Genomic DNA, 27,262 nt, shown 5'->3' with positions numbered 1-27,262 from the left:
TGAGTCTGGTGCCAGGGCTGCTTAACGTATTTCTTCTTTTAAGTGTGAGGGCAAGGGGGGGGGGTATCATTTGTTTTTATTTGCTGCAAGTAAAGGGATCAGGAATCTGCTGCTCTGTGTACCAAAAGATTATCTCTGCACTGGAAAATGGTAAAGTGTAAAGTCACCTAGGATCGCGGCTTTTGGTTTAGATCTGAGCTTCTTGTTGTTTATGTCAGGCAGCTATTTGTATTAGAAAGGAGTTTTATGCAGGCTAGATTTAAGCCTTTTGTTTGCTTGGTTCAACAGAATCTAATTCAGATTTGGAGAATTATATTTTCATTAGGGAAACTAGATCTGTATTCTCCAGGGTCTGGTGGATGGCTAATGCTTGGTGGAAAGGATCTGAATTTATCCGTATCCTTGAGAGACTGTTTCCTCATCATGCGTATAATGGAACATTGCTCTCAGCAGAGTTGACATGATGAATTCTGTATTGTTAGGCTGCCTTGTTGGAGCCGTTAAGTGATCTCAAGTCATTCACACTTCAGAATATAGAAGCAGTAAACCTGTCACTTTCTCTGGACATTCGAGAGCTAGTGAATAGATTATTTTTGGTAGTGCGGTACCTCAGTGCTGTGACTCAGAAAGACTGATTCCATTTTGTTGCTGTTGCAAAAGGCATTTGATGTAAAGAACTGTGCTCAGGCAAATCTCAGCCAAGAAATTCCTCTTAACAAATGTCTCACTTCAGAATGGAGCCAGAAGTACAGTCGTACCTTGGAAGTCAAACAGCTTAGTTCCTGAACGTTTTGGCTCCCGAATTTCACAAACCTGGAAGTGACTGTTCCAGTTTGCGAACTATTTTTGGAAGCCGAACGTCCGACAGGGATTCCGCGGCTTCCGATTGGCTGCAGGAGCTTCCTGCAGCCAAGCAGAAGCCACGCTTTGGTTTTCAAACGTTTGGGAAGTCGAATGGACACGGATTCCCTTTGACTTCCAAGGTACGACTGTAATTCCTTTTTAAAAATGTACAAAAAGGTGTCACTTGGTGATTCCTGTGTTCAGCAATGTCTAGGGATTAAGAATTGGAAATTGATTTCAACTTACGCCATTTTGAGATGATGATAATAATGAACAGTTACTTTGAGCACCTGCCTTTTCTAACCACTCCATGCTTATCTACAAAAGAATCACATGAAGTTGACATACTAGTTTTTGTGCACTTCTTGCTTTTTACACGGTGAAGCCTTCAAACTTGTCATTCCCCACCCTCCATCTTGGTTTCTGTATTTGTGTGTGAATGTGCGCACACACATACACATGTAATCTTTTAGCAACCATGTTCAACCCACATGCTTTTGGGAAAGAGGATTGCCCAGAAAGGATTCATACAAATGGAGAGACAATTATATAAGATACTATGCCCTGGCTACACATCCATCTGAAAGCTACAAGAATCAAATGTTGGCTTTCTTCTCTGCCTACAGATGACTATCTCACTCACACAGCATTTCATTAATCAATAAAGCCCAAAATTCTGTAACTGTGCAAGTAGTCTCTTGTTTAGTCCAGTGGATCTTGGAATCAAAGAAACATAGAATTGTAGAGTTGAAAGGGACTCCGTGGGTCATATAGCCCAACCCACTGAAATGTGGGACTCTCAACTGCATCATACATGACAGATGGCCATCCAACTTCTGCATTAAAATCTCCAAGGAAGTAGAGACCACCACTTCTCATGGGAGTCTATTCCACTGTCAAACACTGTCAGAAGGCTCTTTCTGAAGTTTAGTTGGAATCTCCTTTCTTGGAAGCCATTAATTTGGGTCCTACCCTCCAAAGCAGGAGAAAACAAGCTTGCTCCGTCCTCCATGTGACAGCCCTTTAGATTTTTGAATATGTCTATCCAATTTACCAGGCTAAACATAAGCTGGGACTTAAAGGAAAAAGAGAGCCATCTGCTCAGTATTTTGAATGAGCTTAAACCAGACTAAGTTTGTTGGTGTGACTTAAAATACTTCATCCGGATCCAAACTAATTATCGGTGTATTGTAAATCTACACACAAGTTTATATCCTTATAAAATGATAGCAAATCTTGAGTAATAGCATTTATGTTCCACGTTTTACTGTTGTAAAAGGCTTCAGTGAACACTCAGCTGGGAGCATACATCCATGTGCCCATTCTCAGAGGAATAGATTTCTGCTATTCCTTTTGAGTTTTCAGGGATCCTACAGTGTAATGCTGGTAAAAGGTATAAAGTACCTTGGTGCTTGGGAAATCTGGAGGGTTGACAGTAGTTTGAAAGAATAAGAGATCACTGAATTGACTCTTGAAAGGTTCGTTCATTTATGACTCATTCATGCAAGTTGTAAGGCTTAGGACCAATTTGAATTCCTATCCATTCAGATTAACTGGGGGTTGCTGGATTTGACAGTCGGAAGGAATGAATCTACCCATTTTGGATTCTCTTAGTTTTTCATTTTTTCAGTTTTAAGTTCATTTCATCAGATGTAAGGGTTTAAAAAGAGAGAGAGAGAGAAGGCGTTCAGAAATCAGAATGACATTTCTGATTTCTCACTTCTGATATGATTTGCAAAGCAGAGACTTATAGATCTCGCCTCCGCTGAGATGTGTGAGCTCTGACTTCGCATACCCAGTTAGACGCTTGGCTTATACAACAAGTGAGCATCGCAGATCTGTAGTTTGCAAATTGGCTGTTAATGCGGCTTCAGTCTCATAAGGGACATCATAAAAAAAAATCGTGCAAACAAAGCTCCCCAGATGGCTCCCTTTTATCTCTGCAGAACCCTAATAATTATAATTTGTGTTCCTCAGGTGCAAGCAGCCTGCAAAAAGGGAAACGGACACCATGGATACATTTGTTGATTCAGCTTGGTATTACTTAAGGTACACTGATCCTCATAATTCTGAGAGGTAAGTAATTTAGGCAGCCTGCATTCAAGCAGGCTGGTATGTAATCTTATAAGCTGGTCCTGTTATTCATAGCTCAACTTGGAAGGAGTGTCAAGGCTCTCCTGTAGATAATCCTTAAGTTCATACTGAACACAATAAAAAGATGATTGCTATGAGGGGTCTGTTTTTGTTCTGCCAGTGGTGCCCTTTCCCCAGTATACAAAGGAGATAGCCTGTTGGTTGTTTTTAAATTGCACCACTTAGCTCATCTTCTGACATGGTGCAGTCCTCTCACCACCTCAGAATGCAGTGTATTTGAAACCACCTTCTTGTCAAAACCTCCCAGGATCTAAAGAGCTCATCATCTGTATATTTTTGCAAGTGTCTTTTCTTCCTGTCTGTCTGTTCATAGGTTTGGAATGTCTCTCAAGTTATCATTGCCAAATTTGGCATGAGGGTTCCCAAGGTGGGGCAGCATTTTTCTTCCGTGTTGGGACACCGGCCACCATTTTGAATCAAGATGGTCAACCGCAATATGATTTTGCCAGTTTTTTGCCATAGGTTCAGCTGCCTCTTGAGGTATCATCACCAAACATTGTCTATGTTTGGACACTAGGCACCATTTTGAATCAAAATGGCAGACCAGAGTAATCCTAGTTAAACATTGGCTCCCTCCACAGATTGATTTCATCATGAGTCAGATTGGAGTTGGTGCGCGTGCAGCCCTAAAACTTTCAAATTACACTATCCATTTAAAAACCAATGCCTTGTTTTGGGGATGGCTTTTAGAGTCATAGCTATCTCACTGTACACCTGCAGGAATGTTAAGAGCAGGAATCAGAGTCCATTCAGTTAAGTCTAGAGTTAACCTGTTTAGAGGGTTTATCACACGTCTACTGTTTAAACAGTTGTGTTTGTTTCATTCAGAGTAGAACTTTTACATTACAACAGCTTTGTAGTTTTAAGCACATAAAGGTATTCCTACATGACCTCACTGATTGTAAACCTCTTGTTGGTCAGATATGCAAACCTGAAAAACCCCAACAGATTGTAAACAGATAAAAACATTAGCAGGATCATTGTAATAACCTGCAGTTTCACAAGAGTATATATTTACAGTAGATAATTAAATGAGCAAGTTAAATGAATCTGGATATGCAGAAGATACTAAAAAAATAATAATTAAGGAACCACAGAAAGAGGGGGAAGAAAGTCAAATTTTGAAATGTTAAATTGATTGTAAAAGTAATGAAATGTGTAAACTTGAAAAGTATAAATAAAAACTTAAATTAAAAAAAACAGAGATATCTGATACCCTTTGCTGTCATTCAGTTGCACCTAAGCAATATGAAGATTTGATTTTATAATGAAGTGTTGTTTGGATTACTACAGCCACTGAATCTATAGGATGGATTTTGTTTTAATATAATGAAGTCATGTTGCCCCCTGCTGGTAGCATCCAAATGTTTGCTCCTGTAAGCCAGTCAAATCCATTTGTATTGATTTTTTACTAATTGGAATCATTCTAACTTTCCTTGGTCAGCTATGCTTCTTCTCATTACCCATTGGTTGTTTTCTCTATTAGACCTTTTCACAAAGACTTGGCAGATCACTGGATGCCTGTCGACCTGTACATTGGAGGAAAGGAGCATGCAGTTATGCATTTGTACTATGCCAGATTCTTCAGCCATTTTTGCCATAATCAGAAGATGACTAAACACAGGTAAGTGCGAGAACAGTGGCAGGCTTAAGTGTAATAAAAGCTTGCGGGGGAAGCAAGGTCACTTGTATACAACACTTCTCATTGTATTTAGGCTTTGTACACCTGGTAGATTTTCTGAGAAGTGATGGTAGTAGTATTACAGAGCTGCCAGTACCCATTTTTCGGAATTGCAGTAGTCTCTAGTCAAACTGGTTTTGCAGATTTCTATAGGGCTTCAGGGGACGCAGATGGCGCTGTGGGTTAAACCACAGAGCCTAGGACTTGCCGATCAGAAGGTCGGCGGTTCGAATCCCCTCAACGGGGTGAGCTCCCGTTGCTCAGTCCCTGCTCCTGCCAACCTAGCAGTTCGAAAGCACATCAAAGTGCAAGTAGATAAATCAGTACCGCTCCGGCAGGAAGGTAAACGGCATTTCCGTGTGCTGCTCTGGTTCGCCAGAAGCGGCTTAGTCATGCTGGCTACATGACCCAGCAGCTGTACGCCGGCTCCCTTGGCCAATAAAGCAAGATGAGCACCGCAACCCTAGAGTCATCCACTACTGGTCCTAATGGTCAGGGGTACCTTTACCTTTATACGGCTTCAGACAGCACCTGCAAAACAACGGCAACAAAAACCAGTTAGCTCCCAACAGCACTTTTCAGGATTACTGAAGAAAAGAAACATGCATCTCAGTGTAACTGTTCCAAGACCCTATAGCTAGTGTCTGTAATTGCCTCCCATCCTCAGATACTGCCATGAAGCAGGATTTCATCTATTTTAAAGGGGGTTTTTTTGGGGGGGAAAGATGTAAGTACTGGCAGAGAGCACTCGCGCAGCATCCCCCCACGTGGTCCCCACGTGCATCGGTGGAGCCTTATAGGCTTCCTCACCCCATTATGCCCCTACACCCTCTGTTCTGCCTTCTTCCGGGTCCAAAAGGCCCTGCGCATCAGCGATCACATGTCAGTTGGATGCTCCTGAAATCGTTGCCACCTGTAATGCTTTCTTCCTTATTGCAATCATGTTACCAGGTCTGTATCATGTGACTGATTCTGAATTGGGGTGTTTTCTGTTTCTCTTTAAAAAATAATGAGCCGTACTTTTTGGTCCTTCCTTTCCCCCTCCCCGGAGTATTTTTCAATTCATATCCTACAGGATTGGGCGGACCTTGCCTGAGGCCCAGTCATTGTTGCAGTGAGGCTATTTTAATTGAGGTGATTTTGGCAATAGAAGAAGAAGGCCAGGAGCGTGTGGAGTAGCAGAGCACTATGAACTGGGGAATAGATACAATAGATAGATAGATAGATAGATAGATAGATAGATAGATAGATAGATAGAGGTCCAAGAATAACTGCTTAAAGAAATAATGGAATCGTACATTGCACTACAGTATGGATAATATCTCAGAATAAAACTGGAAGCAAGCTCTTCCCAGTATGTGATCTACAAAAGCAGCTAGTTTGTGCTTCTACATGTGGCCATGAGAGGGTGCTGTTACCGTTGGTGAATAACTGAGCAATAAATTTAGGAAAGATGTTGTAGAAGGTAGAGTTCATTGTGACTAAGCACTGCTTGCTTTCCAGACTTTTGCAGGCTCTTCTTAAGCACATTTCCCCTTCTGTTTCTCCCCACTCCCTCCCAAATCTCCCATACTTACAAAGATCTGCCCTTTTTTTTGTTACTCCCATACATGGTAAAATATTTTGTGCTTCTAACCAGCATCTGCCCCTGCAAACAAACATGAGCCGAAATCTCATCTTATATCAACAAGGGAACTTTTGTGAATTAACACTATGTCATCAAATATAAACGTTCCCTGAAAAATTACCTCTGACCAGGAGACTTGCCCATTCCCCCCCCCCCCCAATGCTTTTCTTAAGTTGCCTTTCCCATGTATGGTAAAGTGTGGCCGTTTCAGATAAACGTATTTTTAGTGGAGAGGAACCTTTGCAATGGGTGAGCTCCTGTCCTTAAGCAGACCACATCTGGAATGCTGTGTCTAGTTCTGGGCACAAGTCAAGAAGGATATTGACAAGCTGGAACGTGTGGAGAGGAGGGTAACTAAAATGATCAAGGGTCTGGAAACCAAGCCTTATGAGGAACGGTTGAGGGAGCTGGGCATGTATAGCCTGGAAAAGAGAAGACTGAGAAGGAGATATGATTGTTGTTGTTGTTGTCGTTTAGTTGTGTCCAACTCTTCATGACCCCATGGACCAGAGGACGGCAGACACTCCTGTCTTCCACTGCCTCCCACAGCTTGGTCAAACTCATGCTGGTAGCTTTGAGAACACTGCCCAACCATCTCGTCCTCTGTTGTCCCCTTCTCCTTGTGCCCTCCATCTTTCCCAACATCAGGGTCTTTTCAAGGGAGTCTTCTCTTCTCATGAGGTGGCCAAAGTATTGGAGCCTCAGCCTCAGTCCTTCCAGATATGACAGCCATCTTCAAATATCTATAGTGCTGTCACGTGGAAGATGAAGCAAGCTTGTTTTCTCCTGCTCTGGAGGATAGGACCCAAACCAATGGATTCAAGTTACAAGAAAGGAGATTCCGACTAAACATCAGGAAGAACCTTATGACAGAGCTGTTCAAAAGTGGAATGAACTCCCTTGGGAAGTGGTGGCCTCTTCCTTCCTTGGAGGTTTTTAAGCAGAGGTTGAATGTCCATCTGTCCTGGAAGGGGGTTCCAACTCTGCATTTTTATGATTCTATGAGTTCCCTGGTAGAAACCAGACTGATTCTTTGGGAATCTGGCTCTTGGATTGCTGTCCCCAGGCCCTTGCAACAGCTCCTACCTTTTTTCATCTAGACAGCTATGTGTTCTCTCATTCATTTAGAACATGAATTTATATGTATTTACAAACAGGTTGTGAGCTGCTTGGGGAGACTCTTGGAGCAGGTCACAAAAGTTTTCTAAATACGCTGAAGCATATTAAAGCAACAGCAATACAAAATCAAATTTAGAACAGAGCTAGTATTACAGTGGTTAAAACACAGTACTAAAACATAAGAATGCCTGTTGTCTTTGTCCATGGAGTTTTCTTGGCAGGGATACTGGAGTGGCTTGCCGGTTCCTCCTCCAGGTGGATCACATTTGGTCAGAACTCTCCACTATGACCTGTTCATCTTGGGTGCCCTGCTCGGCATAGTTCATAGCTTCTCTGAGTTATTCAAGCCCCTTCGCCACGGCAAGGCAGTGATCCATGAAGGGGACTGCAAGAAGATCGAACCTATCCACTCTTAAGGAAATCAGCCCTGAGTGCTCCCTGGAAGGACAGATCGTGAAGCTGAGGCTCCAATACTTTGGCCACCTCATGAGAAGAGATGACTCCCTGGAAAAGACGCTGATGTTGGGAAAGATGGAGGGCACAAGGAGAAGGGGACGACAGAGGACGAGATGGTTGGACAGTGTTCTTGAAGCTACCAGCATGAGTTTGACCAAACTGCAGGAAGTAGTGGAAGACAGAAGTGCCTGGCGTGCTCTGGTCCATGGGGTCACGAAGAGTCGGACACGACTAAACAACTAAACAACAACAAAACATAAGAATAGCCTAGTTGGATCAGACCAAAGACCTGCCTCTAGCTGAGCGTTCTGCTCCCACAGTGGACAACCAAATGCCTATGGGAAGGCCGCGATCATGGCAAGAGCTCTCTCCCATTCATAATCTTCAGCAGTTGATATTCAGAGGCAGACAGAAGATGGGAAAGGCTGTGCAAATTAAAAGGGCTTCTCCTTGCCCCAGAAGTCATTGTGCTTGGTACCCGGCAGTTTTCCATAGGGAGGGTATTCCAAATTTGGGGAGCGACCACCAAGGAAGCTTGATCTTCAGTCACTAACTGCCTCTCTTCCAGAGGCAGGGGACCCAAAGGAGGGTCCATGCAGGTTTTCTTGGGGGGGGGGGAAGGTGGTCCCAATCCATTTGAATGCCATGCTCCCTTTGGTTGACACAGAGAACAAAAATAGAGTGAGGCCAGCTTTTTGAAGGAGATGGGTGCAAATTTCAGGGTGGCTCAAGATCTCTGCTCCTGGAGTATTCAGCTTGATGTTCCATCACCAAAACTTACATGTATACAGTATGCTGTAAGTATGTTCCGAATGTTATTTTCAGCAGAATTATTTTTATTTGTCCTCAGAGAGCCTTTTCATAAACTCTTAGTTCAAGGTATTGTCAAGAATCGGACTTTCAGGCTAGCGACAACTGGGCAGTATTTGAAGAGAGAAGAAATTGATCTTACTGGTGAGTGAGTCTGTTATGGGCATTGCATTCCTTTAGCTATATCCTAAAAAAATCAAATGACCAGTTTTGGGAAAGATCGTTATTTGGCAGGTACATAGAACTTGGCAACAATAAGTAGCTGGTTCTGTCAATTATAGTGGTGGTACCATGGCTCAAAAACCAATACTGTGCTGGGTTTCCCTTAGTGAGATCACAGGACCCCCCCCTCCCGGCTAGTCCATTAAACCTCTGAACAGTTTCCACCATATTTCTGTGGACAAGGCTTTCTAGCTTTCCAAATCTTGCTGTAATCGTATTAAGGGAAGAAATAGACTGCACACACTGATGCTAGAACTGAGTTGACTATAACAATATATGATGCTGTTTTCATCAGTGGAATAGGCAAGGTTTTCATATATCTAGCAAGGTATTCCCGGTAGATGATTGTGGATAGCGGAATAGCATTTTATATGTTTATCTGGAAAAGAGTACTGCATATTTTGGTCTGATGTCTGTTCCTATATTTTATGTATGGATGAAGCAGATGTAAATTATTTGGAGTGTTCATGCATTGAACCGGAAGCGTGATAAGTGGAATTGAAACTCATTTGCTCTTCCGCTCCCTGCTACTTCCTTCTAATATCCAAAGCACTGACTTACATAAAAGCGTTGTTTTGTGAAGGACATTCACCAGGATGTTTAAAAGATGTTGCTCTTCTCAGCCCCTAGAAGACAATTGCTTTGGATCAGAGAGAGCTAACCCTGGGGAGACCATTCAACAATGGTGCCTGTAAGAATTAATAGGTCAAAGCCAGCATTTTGAATTGAACCTGGAAACTAATTGGCAGCCAGTGCGTCCAGTACAGTCGGGCCAGGACTATATCCTCAAATTGTCCTGCCTCTGAGAGCAACCTGGCCTCCAAATTCTGTACCACCTGGCTTTTCCAAACTGTCTTCAGAGACAGCCCCACATACAACATGTTGCAGCAATCCAATTGCGTATTATAATTGTGTGAGAAGGGATTGAAAGCAACCAGTTATTCTTTAAACATGTAGAGCAAAAGCAGTTGTTGTTTTTCCTGTGTTGTTCTCTGTTTAGGTCCTGAACCTGTTCACATAAAAACCAAAGAAAAGCTACAAGTGATGTGGGAAAAAATGAGTAAATCCAAGCACAATGGTATAGAGCCTGAAGATATGGTCCAGAAGTATGGAATTGATACAGTCAGACTCTACATCCTGTTTGCTTCCCCTCCAGAGCAGGACATCTTGTGGGATGCAAAGAGTAAGGCACCCTCCCAGCACCCAAATTCTTCTTTTTCCTTGATTTGTGTTTGCACAAAATGCCTTTAAGGACTTAGATCAGGGGTCGGCAAGGCTTACCGGCCATGGGCTGGATCACTCCTGCGGAGATCATCCGTGGGCCGGACTGGCACAGTGTGACGCCAGAAATCGCGTCTGCACATGTCTGTGTTGCCGGAAATCGCGCATGCGCAGAAGTGATTTTTGGTATCTGCGTGTGCAGACGCGATTTCTGTCGCTGCTTGGTGAGTCCCCGCACCACGCTGTGCCAGTTTAGCGCAGTGCGTGGTGGACTTGACCAGCTGGCAGCTTGGTTCAGGGGCAGCTGGTGGGCCGGATCTGGCCCACGGGCCACACGTTGCCAACCCCTGGCTTAGATGGTTGACAAAACCCGCAGATTGATCTAGACAGTTCTTTTCACTTTGGGCAAAATATCTCTTATAGGGTTTTTTTTATAGTTACAGTGGTACCTTGGTTCTCAAACTTAATCCATTCTGGAAGTCCGTTTCAAAACCAAAGCGTTCCAAAACCAAGGTGTGCTTTCCCATAGAAAGTAATGCAAAATGGATTAATCCATTCCAGACTTTTAAAAACAACCCCTAAAACAGCAATTTAACATGAATTTTACTATCTAACAAGACCATGGATCTGTAAAATAAAAGCAGTAGAAAATGTACTGCAGTCACACAATCAATCCATCAGTCAGTAGCTGAACTGGGTCTACACAGTCACAAAAACAAAGCAAAAAACACACAAAATAAATAGCAAAAACAGACAGATCTCAGTGTAACACTCAAAATGGAAGCCTTGCACTCAAATCGGAAGCGTGGTGCTCAAAACGGAAGTGTGGCACTCAAAACTGAGCACGTTCGGCTTCCGAATAAAGTTCGCAAACCGGAACACTTACTTCCAGGTTTGCAGTGTTTGGGTTCCAAGTTGTTTGAGAACCAAGGCACCACTGTACTGCTTTTGCAGTTTTACTACAATGCATGCTATCTGTGAATTGTCATAGGAACAAGCATAATCTACGTCCAGTTGTTTCTAAATCGTGGTGAGTTTGGGGATGATATTGGACATCTGCGATCAGACTTTCCCTGCGGGTTATCCCAATCTAAATTTCCCTCTGAAGTTCTGTTGGCACCGGTGTGGAAAAAATGTGAACAGAAAAGATACCTGTAATTTCGCCCCTGCTGCTAGCTTAATGACAGCTTGGGGGGGGTGTTGTTTAGACCAAGAAAACTACATGAAGGGAAGGGTTAACTTGCCCACCCTGCCCCCAGCTCCACTTTTGTGATCAACGCCAAAGCATCCTGCATCTGCTTTAACATTCATTTTTAATAAGTTGGGAGATCAGATTCCAGATCTCCTATGTTGTAACCTGTTTCCGCCTTTTAGAATCTTGCGCTGTTGTGATGTGCTTTGCTTTTTTCCACGGCAGATTTGCAATTGGCGGAGTTAAAAACAAAAAGCAGTGATTGTTTGCTTTCTGTTTTGAAGACATTTTGGATACTATATGAAGGATAAGCATTAAGGATACTTTCAGAGAGGGTTTTTACAATGTCAGATGTGATGACTCAGTGACCCTAGTCCACAGTCTGTGCTGATCCTTACTCATTCTAATAGCAGACAGGGTCAAGCTATTATCATCGCTAGTGAGAGACGGTTTTATTCTATTTTTATTTGAAAAGTGGCTGAATTCAAAATGAGCACGTGTTGTGCGAACTGTTGTACTATCTCCATTTTTCCTTCCAGTTTAGCACTCCAAAGATACCATCTGGACAATAACACCTGCCTATTGGATTGTCTCTTTCTAACCTAGTCTTTAGATTTCTTCTTTCATTTGGGGCTTTAAATTGAATGCCTGAGTCATTGAAATTGCTGAAGTCAAATTCATATAGCCTTTTGGGGATTGGGGGGAACAGAAGGCTTCCAGAAGCACAGAGCCCACACATGGGAGAGGAGCAGGATTGCACCCATGCTCTGGTGAGCAACCTGGCTGCTGAATTCTGCACCAGCAGCTTGTATCTTTGCTCTTCAAGTTGCACCACTTGAAGTTGCATCTTCTTTGACCTCTCTAGTGAGAAGAGTACTTGTGTTTGTCCTCACTTTATGTCAGTGGTAGAAAGGACCTTCTCTGTTAAGGCATTTCTGTCACTAGGCGTTCAGCCTAAAAACAAAAAGGAAAGTACTTCTGAATATTTCAAATATAAAGTGTAGCTGCCATAGCAGTAAGGTAGTGAATTTATTTTACTCCGGTTGCAAGTTGTATGTTAAAGTATTGCTAGCTTCAAAACTGTTAAATGCTGACTAATTAAAAGGGGGAGAACTCTTTGTCTATCTTCTTTTTCTCCCTCTGAAAATGTTATCTTAACTCGGTGCTAATGAAAACCTCTCTCTCCTGTCATTTTTCATTCAGCTGATGCAATCCCTGGGGTGGAAAGATGGCAATCTCGCCTCTGGAACTTAGCAACCAAATTTATTGAAGCTAGGAATTCTGGAACTCTGCCAAGTCCACAGCTACTGAATCAGAAAGAGAAAGCTGAAGCCAAGCGTATCTGGGAGCAAAAGAACAGCACTGTCTCTGAGGTTAGAAAGAATTCTGGCTATTCTAAAAATGATGGAGTCGTTTTTGTTTTTAGTGATGTTTTGTCCGTTGTCACACTAAACTTTAACAATATAATGTTATTTTTATTTTAATAGAATATAGAGGGGAGTGTTATAACCCCCCAACCCACTCACCCTCGTTACCGTTAAATGGATAGTGGTAATATGTAAGTTTGGACCCGTCACACCAAGAAGCAGGGGAAATCATGCCAAAGTCACAGTTTGGTTTGCCATCTTGATTCAAAATGGCGACCTTCATGCCAGGTTTGGTGACAGTATCTCAAGAGGCAACCAAACCTATACCCCCAAATGGGTAAAGTCACAGCAAAATGATGTGTCAGTCTACCATCTTGATTCAAAATAGCGGGCGGCGTCCAAACATCAACAAAAAGTGCTGTCCCCACCTCAGAAACCTTTGTGCCGAGTTTGGCGACAATCTCTTAAGAGGCAGCTGAACCCATAGAAAACAAACAAATGGACAGACAGACAATTCACTTTCCAAGATATATAGTAGATTAGCCTTCTGATTACTTTTCTCTACTGCTTTTAAAACTCCCTCCTTTTTAAGCTGGGGAAAGTAAATGTGACTCCATAATGGCGTTTGATAATGATTCCCGCTCCCCAGATGTGAAAAAGCTAGAAGTGTTATAAAGCAATATAGAGGAATTGTCTCTCTGTGTTATAAAGACTAAGTTGTTGTTCTGCAGGTAATATAGCAATGTTACGCTCTATAAATTCCATAAGTGCTTCCATTTCTTCTGTTTTGTGTGGCACAGCTTGAAGCACCGATAAAGAAAGCAAGAACAGTTTCTAAAATGCTGCTGGATGGTGATAATCCTTATCCCACTGCACAGCCAGGCACACTTAGATCTACCATACATCATCTTTATTTTAAAAGCGGAAGATAAACATCTAGCAGTAACTTCCTTGGAAGCCTACTCAGTGTTAATTATTTGAGACATTTTCCAGAGGGTTTAGTTTTCTTCACCAGAAACAGATTCTTGTGGCACCTTAAAGACCAACAAATTTATTGTGGCATAAACTTTTACAAACTAATGTTGACATAGGCTTTCATATACTATGGTCCACTTACATTATGTCATAATGAATTTGTTAGGCCCTAAGGTGCCACAAGAGACTGTTTGAGAAAAGGCACAGCCATTCTGCCTCTTCCAGCACCTACTGGAGAACAAATGATTTAATAAGGCACAGTGTTTTCACATTTACCGTATTTTTCGCCCTATAGGACGCACCGGCCCATAGGACGCATCTAGATTTTTTTGGGGGGGGGGGGAGCTCAGACTTCCCCCGCCCCCAGCCGCGCAAGCTCCCAGAGCGATGCCGAAGCTGAGCGCAGCTTCAGCATCCCTCTGGGACCCGTTCTGGGGGTTGGGGTCGGGGGTTGGGGGAAGCCCGCTCTGGGAGCTTGTGCGGCCCCAGCTTCCCCTGACCCCAGCCCCCAGAACGGGTCCCAGAGCGATGCCGAAGCTGAGTGCAGCTTCGGCATCACTCTGGGAGCTTGCGCAACCTTCGGGAGCACAGGCAGCTCTGCGCAACCTTTGGGAGCCCGGCGCGGTTTCGCGCCGGGCTCCCTAGGGCTGCGCAGAGCTTTCTGAAGCCTGGAGAGGGAGAGGGGTCGGTGCGCACCGACCCCTTTCGCTCACCAGGCTTCAGCAAAAGCCTGTGTTCACCCCATAGGACGCACACACATTTCCCCTTCATTTTTGGAGGGGAAAAAGTGCGTCCTATAGGGCGAAAAATACGGTAATGCATTCAGCTTTCACTTCTACACCTTCCTCCAATCTGCGCACGTTATGCCAGACCCCACTCTAAAGGAAATTCTGGTCTAGATACCTGTGGTTGTGGCATGCTCTCCTACCAGAGTGTGAATAATTAAAGGGTGCCGTACAATATAGGTTTTGATAGCATAACATTGGATTTTGGCTGTATGGGCAAGACGAAACCATCAAGTAGAGATCTGATTCTGGAGGATGACAACAGTTCTGAAATACTCTAGAGAGAATTACTGGTTTGATAAACTGTGTAAGGATTTTTCCAGTGGTGAATCCTGAGGAGATGAATGATGATGATGATGATGATGATGATGATGATGATGATGATAATACCCCACCCAATAGAATATTAAAAATATCAAACACTAAAAACTTCCCTAAGCAGGGCTGCATTCAGATGTCTTCTAAAAGTCAGATAGCTGTTTATTTTCTTGACACCTGATGGGAGGGCATTCCACAGGGCAGGCGCCACCACCGAGAAGGCCCTCTGCCTAGTTCCCTGTAACCTCACTTCTCGTAGTGAGGGAACCGCCAGAAGGCCCTCGGAGGCTAAATGATGGGGGTAGAGACGCTCCTTCAGGTATACTGGGCTGAGGCGGTTTAGGGCTTTAAAAGTCAGCACCAACACTTTGAATTGTGCTCAGAAACGTACTGGGAGCCAATGTAGGTCTTTTAGGACCAGTGTTATATGGTCTTGGCGGCCGCTCCCAGTCACCAGTCTAGCTGCTGCATTCTGGATTAGTTGCAGTTTCTGGGTAACCTTCAAGGGTAGCCCCACGTAGAGCGCATTGCAGTAGTCCAAGCGGGAGATAACTAGAGCATGCACCACTCTGGCGAGAGTCTGCGGGCAGGTAGGGTCTCAGCCTGTGTACCAGATGGAGCAGGTAAACAGCTGCCCTGGACACAGAATTGACTTGCCCTTCCATGGACAGCTGTGTGTCCAAAACGACTCCCAGGCTGCTTCTGGCTTCTGAGATTCAGAATATTTTTTTTCTTGTTTTCCTCCTCCAAAAACTGGGTACGTCTTGTGGTCTGGTGCGTCTTATAGCGCATTTTGCACATTTGCTAGTATGGGACTAATTCTAGTCTTACACTATAGGTATTTTCATGATAGTCGTTCATCTATAGAGATTTTAGGATGAAGGACAGATTATAAATACTTTTAATAAATAAGTATGAATATACTATTGTCTATAACGGTACAATTATGACTTTCATACAGATTGTCTGTTAAGATAGTTTTATACAATTCATGCAGATCCCACTATCAGATTGCTTGCTATCCGAACACAAAGGATTATCCCCAAACCTTGCTCCACAAAGGGTTGACTCAGATATCCAAACAGCTGGGGCTTGCCCATTTCCTTACTTGTTTCTGTTGTGCTGGTCGACAGCAGCTATATTTAGGCAGAAACCATTGGTAGGAGAGAGATTGGACATAAAAAATTTTCTTGTAGGGCTCTTGCAGATTGGCTGCAGCACTTTCAAGCAGAAAGCATGGAGAGACGAAGCATGGATGAGAAATGTTCCCATGGGAAATAATAGAAATCACCAGCTCATTATGTGAATGTTTGCCTAATGACCCATTTCTTGAGAACTCATTGTGTTCTGATAGTGGGACCTGTGTGTATATAGAACCAGTTCTGCAATTAAAAATGGACAGAAGGACTAGTCGGGATTAAAAATGTGTTGGATCAATACATTTCTGTTTTGACTACCCCATTGCATTTCTACTTCCAGCGTTTATGCAGCACCCTGTTCATTTCAGTAAAGGGATGCCTAGACATTGTTTAAATAAGCAAGATTTGCAGAGCTGTAGTAAATTAAATTAACCAAAGAGAGAACATTTTTCTTTTGTGCAATTAGGTAACCGAATTCTTCCAGGATGATTTCTCATTTCATACCGCAATTGCTCGACTGATGGGCCTCAGTAACACTTTGTCAGTGAGTATACCATATAAATTATCATATTTTAATAACTTCTTTTACGGTACTGATGTGCACTACTGATCCATGCTTAGCAGCAAGGGTGCAGCTGGTGGTTTAAATGTTCTAAAAGCTTTTGGTTTTTGCATTTCCCTAAGATCATTTTTATCCATAGTGCATTTTCCCCTGTTGTTTTGGAATGTTTGAAATTCTCCTTTTTAGAATTGCTTAAATAAGGCATTCCCAGTATCATGAAGACCAGTAATAATTAATCTAATATCTAACAAATCTTCATCCTTTTTAATATTGTAAATTAGAACATATATTACGGTCTGTTTTGTTTCCCCTACCTTGGAAAATAATTGTTTTGTTTTACCTTTTGAAGAAAATTGTAATTTAACTAAGCTAAGACAGCTGTTGACTCTATCACCTGGCAAAGATTGTGCATGTTGAAACTGAAACTACAGTTGCCTTGGGTCTAATGTAATAACAAGGCCTTTCTCTATAGGCCATGTGTTCACACTCTTAACAGATTGGTGGGTACAGAATAAAACCTAACAGAATTTAAGTAGTGTGATAGCACAGTTTTTAATCTGCATTTGAGAATATCGACTATCACACCCACCTGAAACCAGGAAGTAGGAAATCTAAGATTAGAACAAGCCCAAGAAGGTTTACTTCATCAGAAAGCAGTGAAATCTGTTCTTATTTCACTTTTGATGATCCTTTTGCAGTAACACACAGCATTACTTAAAGGAGTATGATGATGAATTCTTCTGATAGATCTGTAGGCAGCTGTCAAACAAGTTGTTGGTGTGATAGGATTCCTAGAAGGAATGTCAACCTGCCAACGAGGCTTTTCACAGGATGAGGGCTTGCTGTGTGTTTAGGTGGGAGATTATGTGCATTTAATAAATGGATTTTATTTCTTAATTGTTGCACACAACCTGCATTCCTCCTCTGAAGCTAACAAATTGAGAACCTCACATTTTCCATGTACATATATAGCATCGTATTATGCCCCTGGGGAAAATGTGCGTCTTCGGCCAATCAGAACCTCTTTTGCTATTCTGATTACTGAGTGGAATACAGTTGCAGAGTATCAGAGACACCTCTTGTTTTCATGTTAATTACAAGCAAGACAACTGTCTATTCCAATCACTCTTTGAACTTTTTAATTGTATTTATTTAGAACTGGAGAGCATAGCAAAGCAGGATACATCTAACCACAAACATCTGATTGATTGATTGATTGATTGATTGATTGATTAGTTTATATACAGCCCTTCATCCAAAGATCTCAAGATGGTTTACAGCATAAGATGTGAAATAAAACTACAAAGTACATAATAAAAACGAGAACAAAACCAAAACAAACCCATAATCACACCCACAGGTAGCAAGCAAGACTATTGCCCTGCAGTGATGCCTTTTCCCCTTTCTGTGCATTCTTTAGTGGGCTTGTGTATCTTCAAATCCCCACTTGGCCATGAAGCTCACTGGGTGACCTGGGGCTGCTCAGTGTCTCTTAAGCTATCCTATCTTACAGAATTATTGTAATGACGCGGGTGGCGCTGCGGGTTAAACCACAGAGCCTAGGACTTGCCGATCAGAAGGTCGGCAGTTCGAATCCCCGCAACGGGGTGAGCTCCCGTTGCTCGGTCCCTGCTCCTGCCAACCTAGCAGTTCGAAAGCACATCAAAGTGCAAGTAGATAAATAGGTACCGCTCCAGTGGGAAGGTAAATGGCGCTTCCATGCACTGCTCTGGTTCGCCAGAAGCGGCTTAGTCATGCTGGCCACATGACCCCGAAGCTGTACGCCGGCTCCCTCGGCCAATAAAGCGAGATGAGCACTGCAACCCCAGAGTCGGCCATGACTGGACCTAATGGTCAGGGGTCCCTTTACCTTTAAAAAGGGGGAACCTCAAGCTTCTTTGAGCAAAGGTGAGATATAAATGTAATAAAGAAATAATGCCCAACAACTAACATTTGTTTTCCATTGCCAAAAGAAATGGTGACCCTTGGAAAACTCCCTCTCCTACAGCTCTGCATCTGGTTTTTTTTAAGGCTAACCCTGTAGCTTTATCTAGGGGGGAAAGAGCTGGAATACTGACAGACCCAGCCAGAGTTATCCATCTTCCCTAGCTTATCTCTCACATTTACAAACGGAATTATGAATTTATTTAGTACTACAGCAGTGAATTCCAGTTTCCAATGTACTTTTGAAGCTCTAATCCTATAAGCTGATCTTCGTAAGCATTCTCTGGCATCCGTACAGAATCCCAAGGGCTTGCTTTTGCTGAATGCTTAGCAGTGTCCATTAACTTTTCTGAATTTTTTGTATACGTGTGCGTTATGCATATGGCTCTCTTTCTCCATGGTTTTGCTGGCAGAAACATTATGGCTGTCTTTAACATCTTACTGTTAAATACTGTTTTTCAAGGCACAGCTCTTAATTTTCCCCCCTTTTTACTTTCATACTGTCATTTTTCTTCATGAGTGGCTGCTTTATGAAGTGTTTACATTTTACAATCCATTCTTCTTCCTCCCTTTCTTTTTTTTCCTGCAGCAAGCCTCACAGCCAGTTGTTCTTCACAGTGCAGAATTTGAAGATGCTTTGGCAGCTCTCTTTGTCATGCTTTCCCCAATGGCCCCCCACATAAGTTCAGAGATCTGGAAAGGTAACTTGCCCAGTTGTGGGCTTTTTTGTTTTTTTGTTACCACTGTGATGAAGAAAAAAACGGCAAGGAAAGCTCTGCATTCGTGACTAAACAATTTGATTGTACCTGAATGAAACTGTTTGGGGTTAGAGGCAACTAATATCTGTTAATAATTGTTACAGGGGTCATTTTTAGCCTTTCTGACATAAGGATGCTGTTCATAGTATGAAATTGTTTTAAAATAAAGAAAAGATAGTGTTTGCATATACAGTGGTACCTCAGGTAAAGTACTTAATTCGTTCCGGAGGTCCATTCTTAACCTGAAACTGTTCTTAACCTGAAGCACCAGTTTAGCTAGTGGGGCCTGCTGCTGCCGCCGTGCGGCTGAAGCACGATTTCTGGGTTAGCGGAGTCTGTAACCTGAAGCGTATGCAACCTGAAGGGTATGTAACCTGATGTACTACTGTGGGGGGGCGCAGGCACTCTCTGTGCCGCTTCTCACAATGCAAAGCAGAGGTGTCTGTCCAGGAAGTCGGGTTGCACAGAGACACTGGGCATTGGAAGGATGCTGAGAGCATTCCAGAGCATGCAAAGGCAGCTTTCGGGAGCGTTTGCTCTCGGGCGCAGAGGAGGCAAGGAGAAAATGAGGATCATGAGGGGCAGGAGTGCCAACTTGAATTAAATAGGGGTGGAGCCAGGTAAACCACGCCCCACATAAACGATCACAAGACATGGTGCCCGGGCACCATTTGAATGGCCACACCCATCGACTTGGGGGCGGCTCCTTCAAATATTTCATGGGGGGCCCCAAGAGACCTCATCCCTTAGGAGTTGGGTTCTACGATGAGGGAGGAAGGAGGAAGTGTCAGAGAGAAAAGAGAGTATTTGAGGTGGAGGAAAGTAAAGCAGTGGAGTGAAAAGTGGTCTGTGACTGCTTACCACCAGTGGTGGGCCAGTAAAAGAGGGGAAGGAAAGATCAAATGGGCTGGGATGCTGAATCATAAAAAGCAGGAGGCTGTCCAGAGATGAAAAGGTGAGTAACAAAACCCTTAGCTGGGCCCTCAATAGAAGGTCCTTTACAAAGAAGGGACCACCTAGGGTTCTGGGATCTTAGGTAGGGGAACGTTGACAACCAGATTTCGTATTAATTTGAAGAGTGGTTCTTGAACAAACAGCAACACTGAAGCATCCATAAAATTAATACAGCCGCATAAACCAAACCAACAAATAAACAAACAGGAAATAATAATAATACGAAGAATTTGTATTTATACCCCGCCCATCTGGCTGGGTTTCCCCAGCCACTCTGGGCGGCTTCCAACACTAAAATACAATAACCTATTAAAAATTAAAAGCTTTGCTAAACAGGGCTGCCTTCAGATGTCTCCTAAAAGTTTGGCAGTTATTTTTCTCTTTGACATCTGGTGGGAGGGCGTTCAACAGGGCGGGTGCCACTACCGAGAAGGCCCTCTGCCTGGTTCCCTGTAACTTGGCTTCTTGTAGCGAGGGAACCACCAGAAGGCCCTCAGCACTGGACCTCAGTGTCCGGGCAGAACAATGGAGGTGGAGACGCTCCTTCAGGTATACTGGACCGAGGCCGTTTAGGGCTTTAAAGGTCAGCTCAAAGGTTAAACAAAGCCCACATAAGAACCAGAACAGAAAAGAGCTAAATTCTGAACCTTTGTCAGTAAGGGTCTTTGTCACAGTAAAAACTGTGCTTTAAAGACTGGCACACTAGTTTGGCCTCCGCTTTCATTGAATGCTCACTTTATCAGAGTGTGGGTTGTGGTCTGCAGAACTTTGACACAGTAAATGTGTTAGTTTTTAAAGGGCTTTAGATTCTGTTGCTGCTACAGACTAACGCAGTTATCCCTCTGGGTACTGCAGCTGCAAAAGTTCTTGCAAAACCCAATTTCTCCCCTTCTTTTGGACAGCCCACTCTTCCCCTTCTCCAGTGGCTCTTTCACTTGGCTTGGTCTAGTCATTTAATGTATCGTAATGTGAAAGCTCTGTTTTGCTGCCCCTTTGACTTCTCGACGTCCCTTCAGGGATAGGGAGGTAGACCAAAATAAGTAAAAGAAAATAATGAAGTAGCTGTACAGGAAATCTTGTCCGGGGGGGGGGGGGAGCCTAAGAAAAAAATATCTGCCTCCTTAAAACTCAGTGGCATAAATACTTTGCCTTCCGCATTAGGTAAAGACTTTCTTGCTGCATGTCAGGCACCCTCCAGGTGCATAGCCTCAATTTGTTCTGTCTTCCAGGAGTAGATGAAAAAACTGTCTCAGTTCACATCTTTTACTTTTCTATGTGATGGGCATGCTGAGCATCTAAAACTCTGCGCTTATGAGGGGTCCTAAGCACACATAGACCTATTAATCCTGCTACACCCATACACACATCAAATCTATGCTTAAAATGGGGGTTATTCCCCATTTGTTGTCATCGGCCATTGTTGTCATCTTTGCTCATCACAAAATACATTTGAGATTGTCCAGCTAGTGCAAGCTATTTAAAGGGAAATCTTAAAAGAGAAATCTCAAATGTATTTTTTTGTGATGAGCAAAGATTACCCGTGATGCTAGCGAAACCACCTTAGAGAGGGGATTGTTTTGTTTGTATTTTACTCCATCTATCGTTTTTCTCCTTCCTCCTGTATATCTCCATCACTAATCTTAATGTGGCTTCTTTATTTGGGAGCCCCTGGTTTGACTGTATATTTCGAACAACCCACAGATTTACAACATAAAAACACAAAAATACACGCCATCATGACCAACACAAACAATACCCTCTCCCCAGTTTAAAAGGCCATAGATGGCTTAAGTAGCCAAAGGAGTTAACTGGTAGTTTCTGCGCCCCCCCCCCCACGCCCATGAGGAAAATGAACCCACCAATCTTGGTGTTCTTCTTGTGCAAGAGTTATGGCACAAAGGGAGGGGAGATGGCAGATGTTAAGCAGCAATGCTGCAGGCTGGCTTTGCCTTTAAGGTAGCTGGGCACTTCTCGGCATCTTTATAATTGTATTTATTCAGTGGGGTTTTTTCTACTTGAATCTCATTGGTTGTTGAAAGATTTTGTTGTTTAGTCGTGTCCGACTCCTTGTGACGCCATGGACCAGAGCACGCCAGGCACTCCTGTCTTCCATTGCCTCCCGCAGCTTGGTCAAACCCATGCTGGTAGCTTCGAGAACACTGTCCAACCATCTCATCCTCTGCTGTCCCCTTCTCCTTGTGCCCTCCATCTTTCCCAACATCAGGGTCTTTTCCAGGGAGTTTTCTCTTCTCATGAGGTGGCCAAAGTATTGGAGCCTCAGCTTCACGAACTGTCCTTCCAGTGAGCGCTCAGGGCTGATTTCCTTCAGAATGGAGAGGTTTGATCTTCTTGCAGTCCATGGGACTCTCAAGAGTCTTCTCCAGCACCATAATTCAAAAGCATCAATTATTCGGCGATCAGCCTTCTTTATGGTCCAGCTTTCACTTCCATACATCACTACTGGGAAGACCATAGCTTTTACTATACGGACCTTTGTTGGCAAGGTGATGTCTCTACTTTTGTTGAAAGATAGGGTAGTGTTTTTTTTTTGTTTTTTTTATTTAAAAAAATGCTGCTGTGCTGCCTTAAGAAAGAGGGAGCTGCCATATACGGAATCAGCCCATTGGTCCATCTAGCTCAGTATCGCCTATGCTGATTGGCAGCGGCTTTCCAGGGTTTAAGGCAGGGAGTCTCCCTCATCCCTACCTGGACATGCAGGTGATCGATAACCTGGGACCTTCTTCACACAAATCAGATGCTGTTCCACTGAGCTGACCTTTCCTCTGCCATGTGCTTCGAAGTGGTTTGTGCCTTTGAATGACACATGCCAGTCAAGCAGCTTACCGGTTAGGAATACCTATCTTTTAATGCAAGAGAACAGAGGCTTAGGTCTGTCTAGCAGTTCTCGTTCTGTAGTAGGAAATACTGATCACTGGATTTTGAATTATTATTATTTTTTTGAAAAATCTGCTGGCTGAGAGAAATAGCAAACAGGAAAGCATACACTGGCATTTATCCAATCTCATATTAAGTTCTTTGAACTGCCCTCAAGATAAATGACTTTTTTGTCTTCCCAGGATTTTGTGGCAGGGAAGTGTTTACTGCATAATTCTTACATGCCCAGCACATCAATTTGGAGGGGGCTATGGGAGTTTAGGCTTGTACATTATGTTTCGTACTTATTTACCCTGTGTTCCACTTGGCTGAATTATTTCCTAAGTGCTATAATGACCTATGAGGACTTAATTCATGTTACCTTTGTGTCTTGCTCTGTTCTAGTAGCCTGCCTTGAGCTAATAGATTTTAGTGCCCCTTGTTGTCCCTATGTTACTAGGAGCTTCAAATCATATTTCAAAAAGCAGCCAAGCATAGCTTCTGCATAAAAAAGAATATTTTAGTTATCTGTGATCAGCAGGCCTAATATATGGGCAGATTCCCTCCTCTGCTAGGAAGAAGGAAATTCTTCAAGATAAGCCTTTCTTTTCATTTTCTGGTCATGGTATGCATCAGAAGAGCTTATGTAAACCCATTATTGAATTTTCCCAGAGTCCTGCTCTTACCTACAGGGTTTAAGGCATTTTTGCTGGCATTTAAAACCCTAAACCACGAGGGGAAATCATGCCTTTCAGACCACCTCCCCCAGTACAATCAAATCTTTCCTGAAATCTTAATTTTTAATTCTCCATTTTTTACATGGCTCAGTTTTGTTTGTGATAGTTTGTTTTGGTTTTAACCTTGTTCTTATCTAATTTTTAGAAATCTTACTGAATGTCACTCTCACATTTTTATTTTTACAGTCGTACCTTGGAATCTGTTCTGTAAGTCTGTTCGACTTCCCAAACCAAATCACGGCTTCTGATTGGCTGCAGGAAGCTCCTACAGCCAATCAGAAGCCGCAGAAGCCCCGTCGGACGTTCAGGTTCCAAAAGAACGTTCACAAACCGGAACAATCATTTTCGGGTTCACAGCGTTTCGGAGCCAAAACGTCTGAGTCCCAAGGCGTTCGACAACCAAGATACGACTGTATTTCAGTTGTTTAGAGGTTTTGTAATATTAAGCAACGTTAAATAAATACGTGCTTTTCAGCTAAAAGAACTATGCAACAGTTTTCTTAGTGATAGTAAAGCTTTTCAAGGAGGTTGACCATTTTGTTCAAGCTGTAACTATACCATTGTTCAATTTAGTTGTTGAAAAGTACTTGTAACCCTCACAGCAAAATAGTTGGATTGCTTTCTAGGAATGAAATCCACTTCAACCAGTGAACACTAATAGAGGTTTAGAGTGTCCTAATATTTCATATTTTGCGGAGTCCAAGTGATAATCTACCTCAGCAATGTTTTCTCGTTTGCTCTTCGTGTCTCCTTTTAAATTCAGAGTGCTCCACTTGCCCACGTGTCATCCCTTCTGCATATGCACTGCCAAAACATGTCACTCAGCCTTTTACTGCTGGCCAGAGTTCACCAGACTGATAACTTGGCAATTTGCAAATGTGAACAGGATGAGGAAACCGTGTTTCCTTCCTGGAACCTTGCATCTGAGTAACATTCAGACACCACATATAAGATACTTGACTGTTTACGAAATAAAATATTTTTTCTATCCAGATAAGGATGTAAGAGTACTGGATCTGGAAGGCTTTATGTTATGCTAGGAGTCCCACCAAGAAAAGTTACTTTGCTAAAGATATATTAACAAGAGTGAAGTCTCCTTTACTTTCATTTAAGATTTTCCTATTTGTTTTGTGTCGGTTGTTTTGCCTGACCAGTTTTCACAGTCCTCCCACATATGGGCACAACAAATGAAGGGCATTAGAAGTACTCTGCCGAGAATATATGTGTCATGTATATATCCCATATAAGTGATCTACCTGCTTTAAGTTCACGCTTATTTTGCAGGGTTGTGGGGCTCTGCTTGTTGTTGTTTAGTCGTTTAGTCGTGTCCGACTCTTCATGACCCCATGGACCAGAGCACACCAGGCACTTCTGTCTTCCACTGCCTCCCGCAGTTTGGTCAAATTTATGCTGGTATCTTCAAGAACACTGTCCAACCATCTCGTCCTCTGTCATCCCCTTCTCCTTGTGCCCTCCATCTTTCCCAACATCAGGGTCTTTTCCAGGGAGTCTTCTCTTCTCATGAGGTGGCCAAAGTATTGGAGCTTCAGCTTCACGATCTGTCCTTCCAGTGAGCACTCAGGGCTGACTTCCTTAAGAATGGATAGGTTTGATCTTCTTGCAGTCCATGGGACTCTCAAGAGTCTCCTCCAGCACCATAATTCAAAAGCATCAATTCTTCAGCGATCAGCCTTCCTTATGGTCCAGCTCTCACTTCCATACATCACTACTGGGAAAACCATAGCTTTAACTATATGGACCTTTGTTGGCAAGGTGATGTCTCTACTTTTTAAGATGCATTGCTTTTCTCCCAAGAAGCAGGAGTCTTTTAATTTTGTGGCTGCTGTCACCATCTGCATGATCATGGAGCCCAAGAAAGTAAAATCTCTCACTGCCTCCATTTCTTCCCCTTCTATTTGCCAGAACGTGATGGGACCAGTGGTCATGATCTTCGTTTTTTTGATGTTGAGCTTCAGACCATATTTTGCGTTCTTTGCCTAAATAATAAAGAAAGTTCCTTCTGTGCACACTATCCTGTTTTGCTGTGTTTGATTGTCATTCTTGTTCTTTCTAGATGGTGTAAAAGCCCCACCGTATGATTTTTGGCCTTGGATTAAGTTGGTCAGAAAACTAGTTTAATTATCTGAATTCCCCCCACCCTCAAAGAATATATTCTGTGGAGTTCAGTCATTGATGTTGTCTTTCACATTGTGAAGTTATCGAGTTCCTGGAACAGAACCCAACGTTTCAGCTATATCTAGGTATCTGGAAGGAGATTTTGGAATCTTGAAACTTTTAAAATATTTTTAAGAAGTTTGACAAGTAATCCCTAATTTTGTAAAATCTTTCTTTCTGATGGTTTCAGCCAGCATAGATAATCTGTGGCCTTGCAGATCTTGTTACACTACAAATCCCATTACCCCGAACTATTGGTCATACTGGCTGGGATTGAGGGGGAAACAACATCTGGAGGTCTGCATTTTGCCCATCCCTGGTTTAAGCAGATGGAACTGCTTTTGGATCATAAACAGTTCTCTCCTATACAGGTCTACTTCAAAGTAAGCTCTCAAACACTCCCAGACATGTGTACAGTGGTACCTCAGGTTAAGTACTTAATTCGTTCCAGAGGTCCATTCTTAACCTGAAACTGTTCTTAACCTGAAGCACCACTTTAGCTAATGGGGCCTCCTGCTGCCACCACGCTGCCAGAGCACGATTTCTGTTCTCATCCTAAAGCAAAGTTCTTAACCTGAAGCACTATTTCTGGGTTAGCGGAGTCTGTAACCTGAAGTGTATGTAACCCGAGGTACCACTGTACAGTCAAACCTTGGTTGTTGAACGGCTCTGTTTTAGAACATTTTGTTTATTGAATGCCGAAAACCTGGAAGTAAATGTTCCGGTTTTCGAACGTTCCTCAGAACTTAAACATCCGACGCAGCTTCCGCTTGGGGGCCAGAAGCTCTCATCGGTTGTCGAATGTTTCGGAAGTTGAACGGTCTTTCGGAACGGATTACGTTCAACAACCAAGGTTTGATTTTATAGAATTGTGACTTTTTTATAATTACGTTCAACAACCAAGGTTTGATTTTATAGGATTGTGACTTTTTTATAATGTTTATGAATATAGGAAGTAATGAAAACTCAATTCACCTTGGAGCTACGGATGGTAACGATGGCTTCTATTTGGGTTCCAAAAGTGAGAATTGGCACAGGAAAGCAAATAAGCTAAATAAACAGAAACTTCCAAGTTTTGAAAACTTACTTTGTTTTAGCTTTCCTAAGTGGCATCGTTTCACAATTTTGTACAGTATGCCTTCAGTTAGCAATTTCTCATCAACAAATCTCAAGGCTGCAGTGTTGCTGTTGTCCTAGAGTTCTCCTCCTGTAAGGCTGTTGTTTTTTAACGTTACATATCTGGATTCGCCATGTCACTGATCTCTTATTTTTTTCAGAAAGGTGAGGGATGGAGGGTTTGTTATGTTGTGAGAAATCCCAGTTGAACAGAAAAATAAGGAGTGGCCTAT

The 27,262-nt window shown here is 42.8% G+C and overlaps 1 protein-coding gene across 2 annotated transcripts in view; it reads left to right on the top strand.

Annotated features, from left to right (window-relative positions):
* Window positions 1–27,262, top strand: part of LARS2 (leucyl-tRNA synthetase 2, mitochondrial) — a 62,936-nt gene that overhangs the window by 29,937 nt on the left and 5,737 nt on the right. For both annotated transcript variants that reach the window (XM_083705635.1, XM_083705636.1), the window contains exons 13-19: window positions 2,821–2,919; window positions 4,484–4,621; window positions 8,731–8,834; window positions 9,913–10,095; window positions 12,529–12,698; window positions 16,376–16,453; window positions 19,005–19,116. In XM_083705635.1, coding sequence (XP_083561761.1) covers window positions 2,821–2,919; window positions 4,484–4,621; window positions 8,731–8,834; window positions 9,913–10,095; window positions 12,529–12,698; window positions 16,376–16,453; window positions 19,005–19,116 — 884 coding nt within the window. The remainder of the gene's footprint in view (window positions 1–2,820; window positions 2,920–4,483; window positions 4,622–8,730; window positions 8,835–9,912; window positions 10,096–12,528; window positions 12,699–16,375; window positions 16,454–19,004; window positions 19,117–27,262) is intronic.

This window comes from Podarcis gaigeae (assembly GCF_964106915.1).
Source record: "Podarcis gaigeae genome assembly, chromosome: 12".
Taxonomy (NCBI): domain Eukaryota; kingdom Metazoa; phylum Chordata; class Lepidosauria; order Squamata; family Lacertidae; genus Podarcis; species Podarcis gaigeae.
The sequence above is the reverse complement of the archived record's forward strand: the minus strand, read 5'-3'. Positions and strand labels throughout refer to the sequence as shown.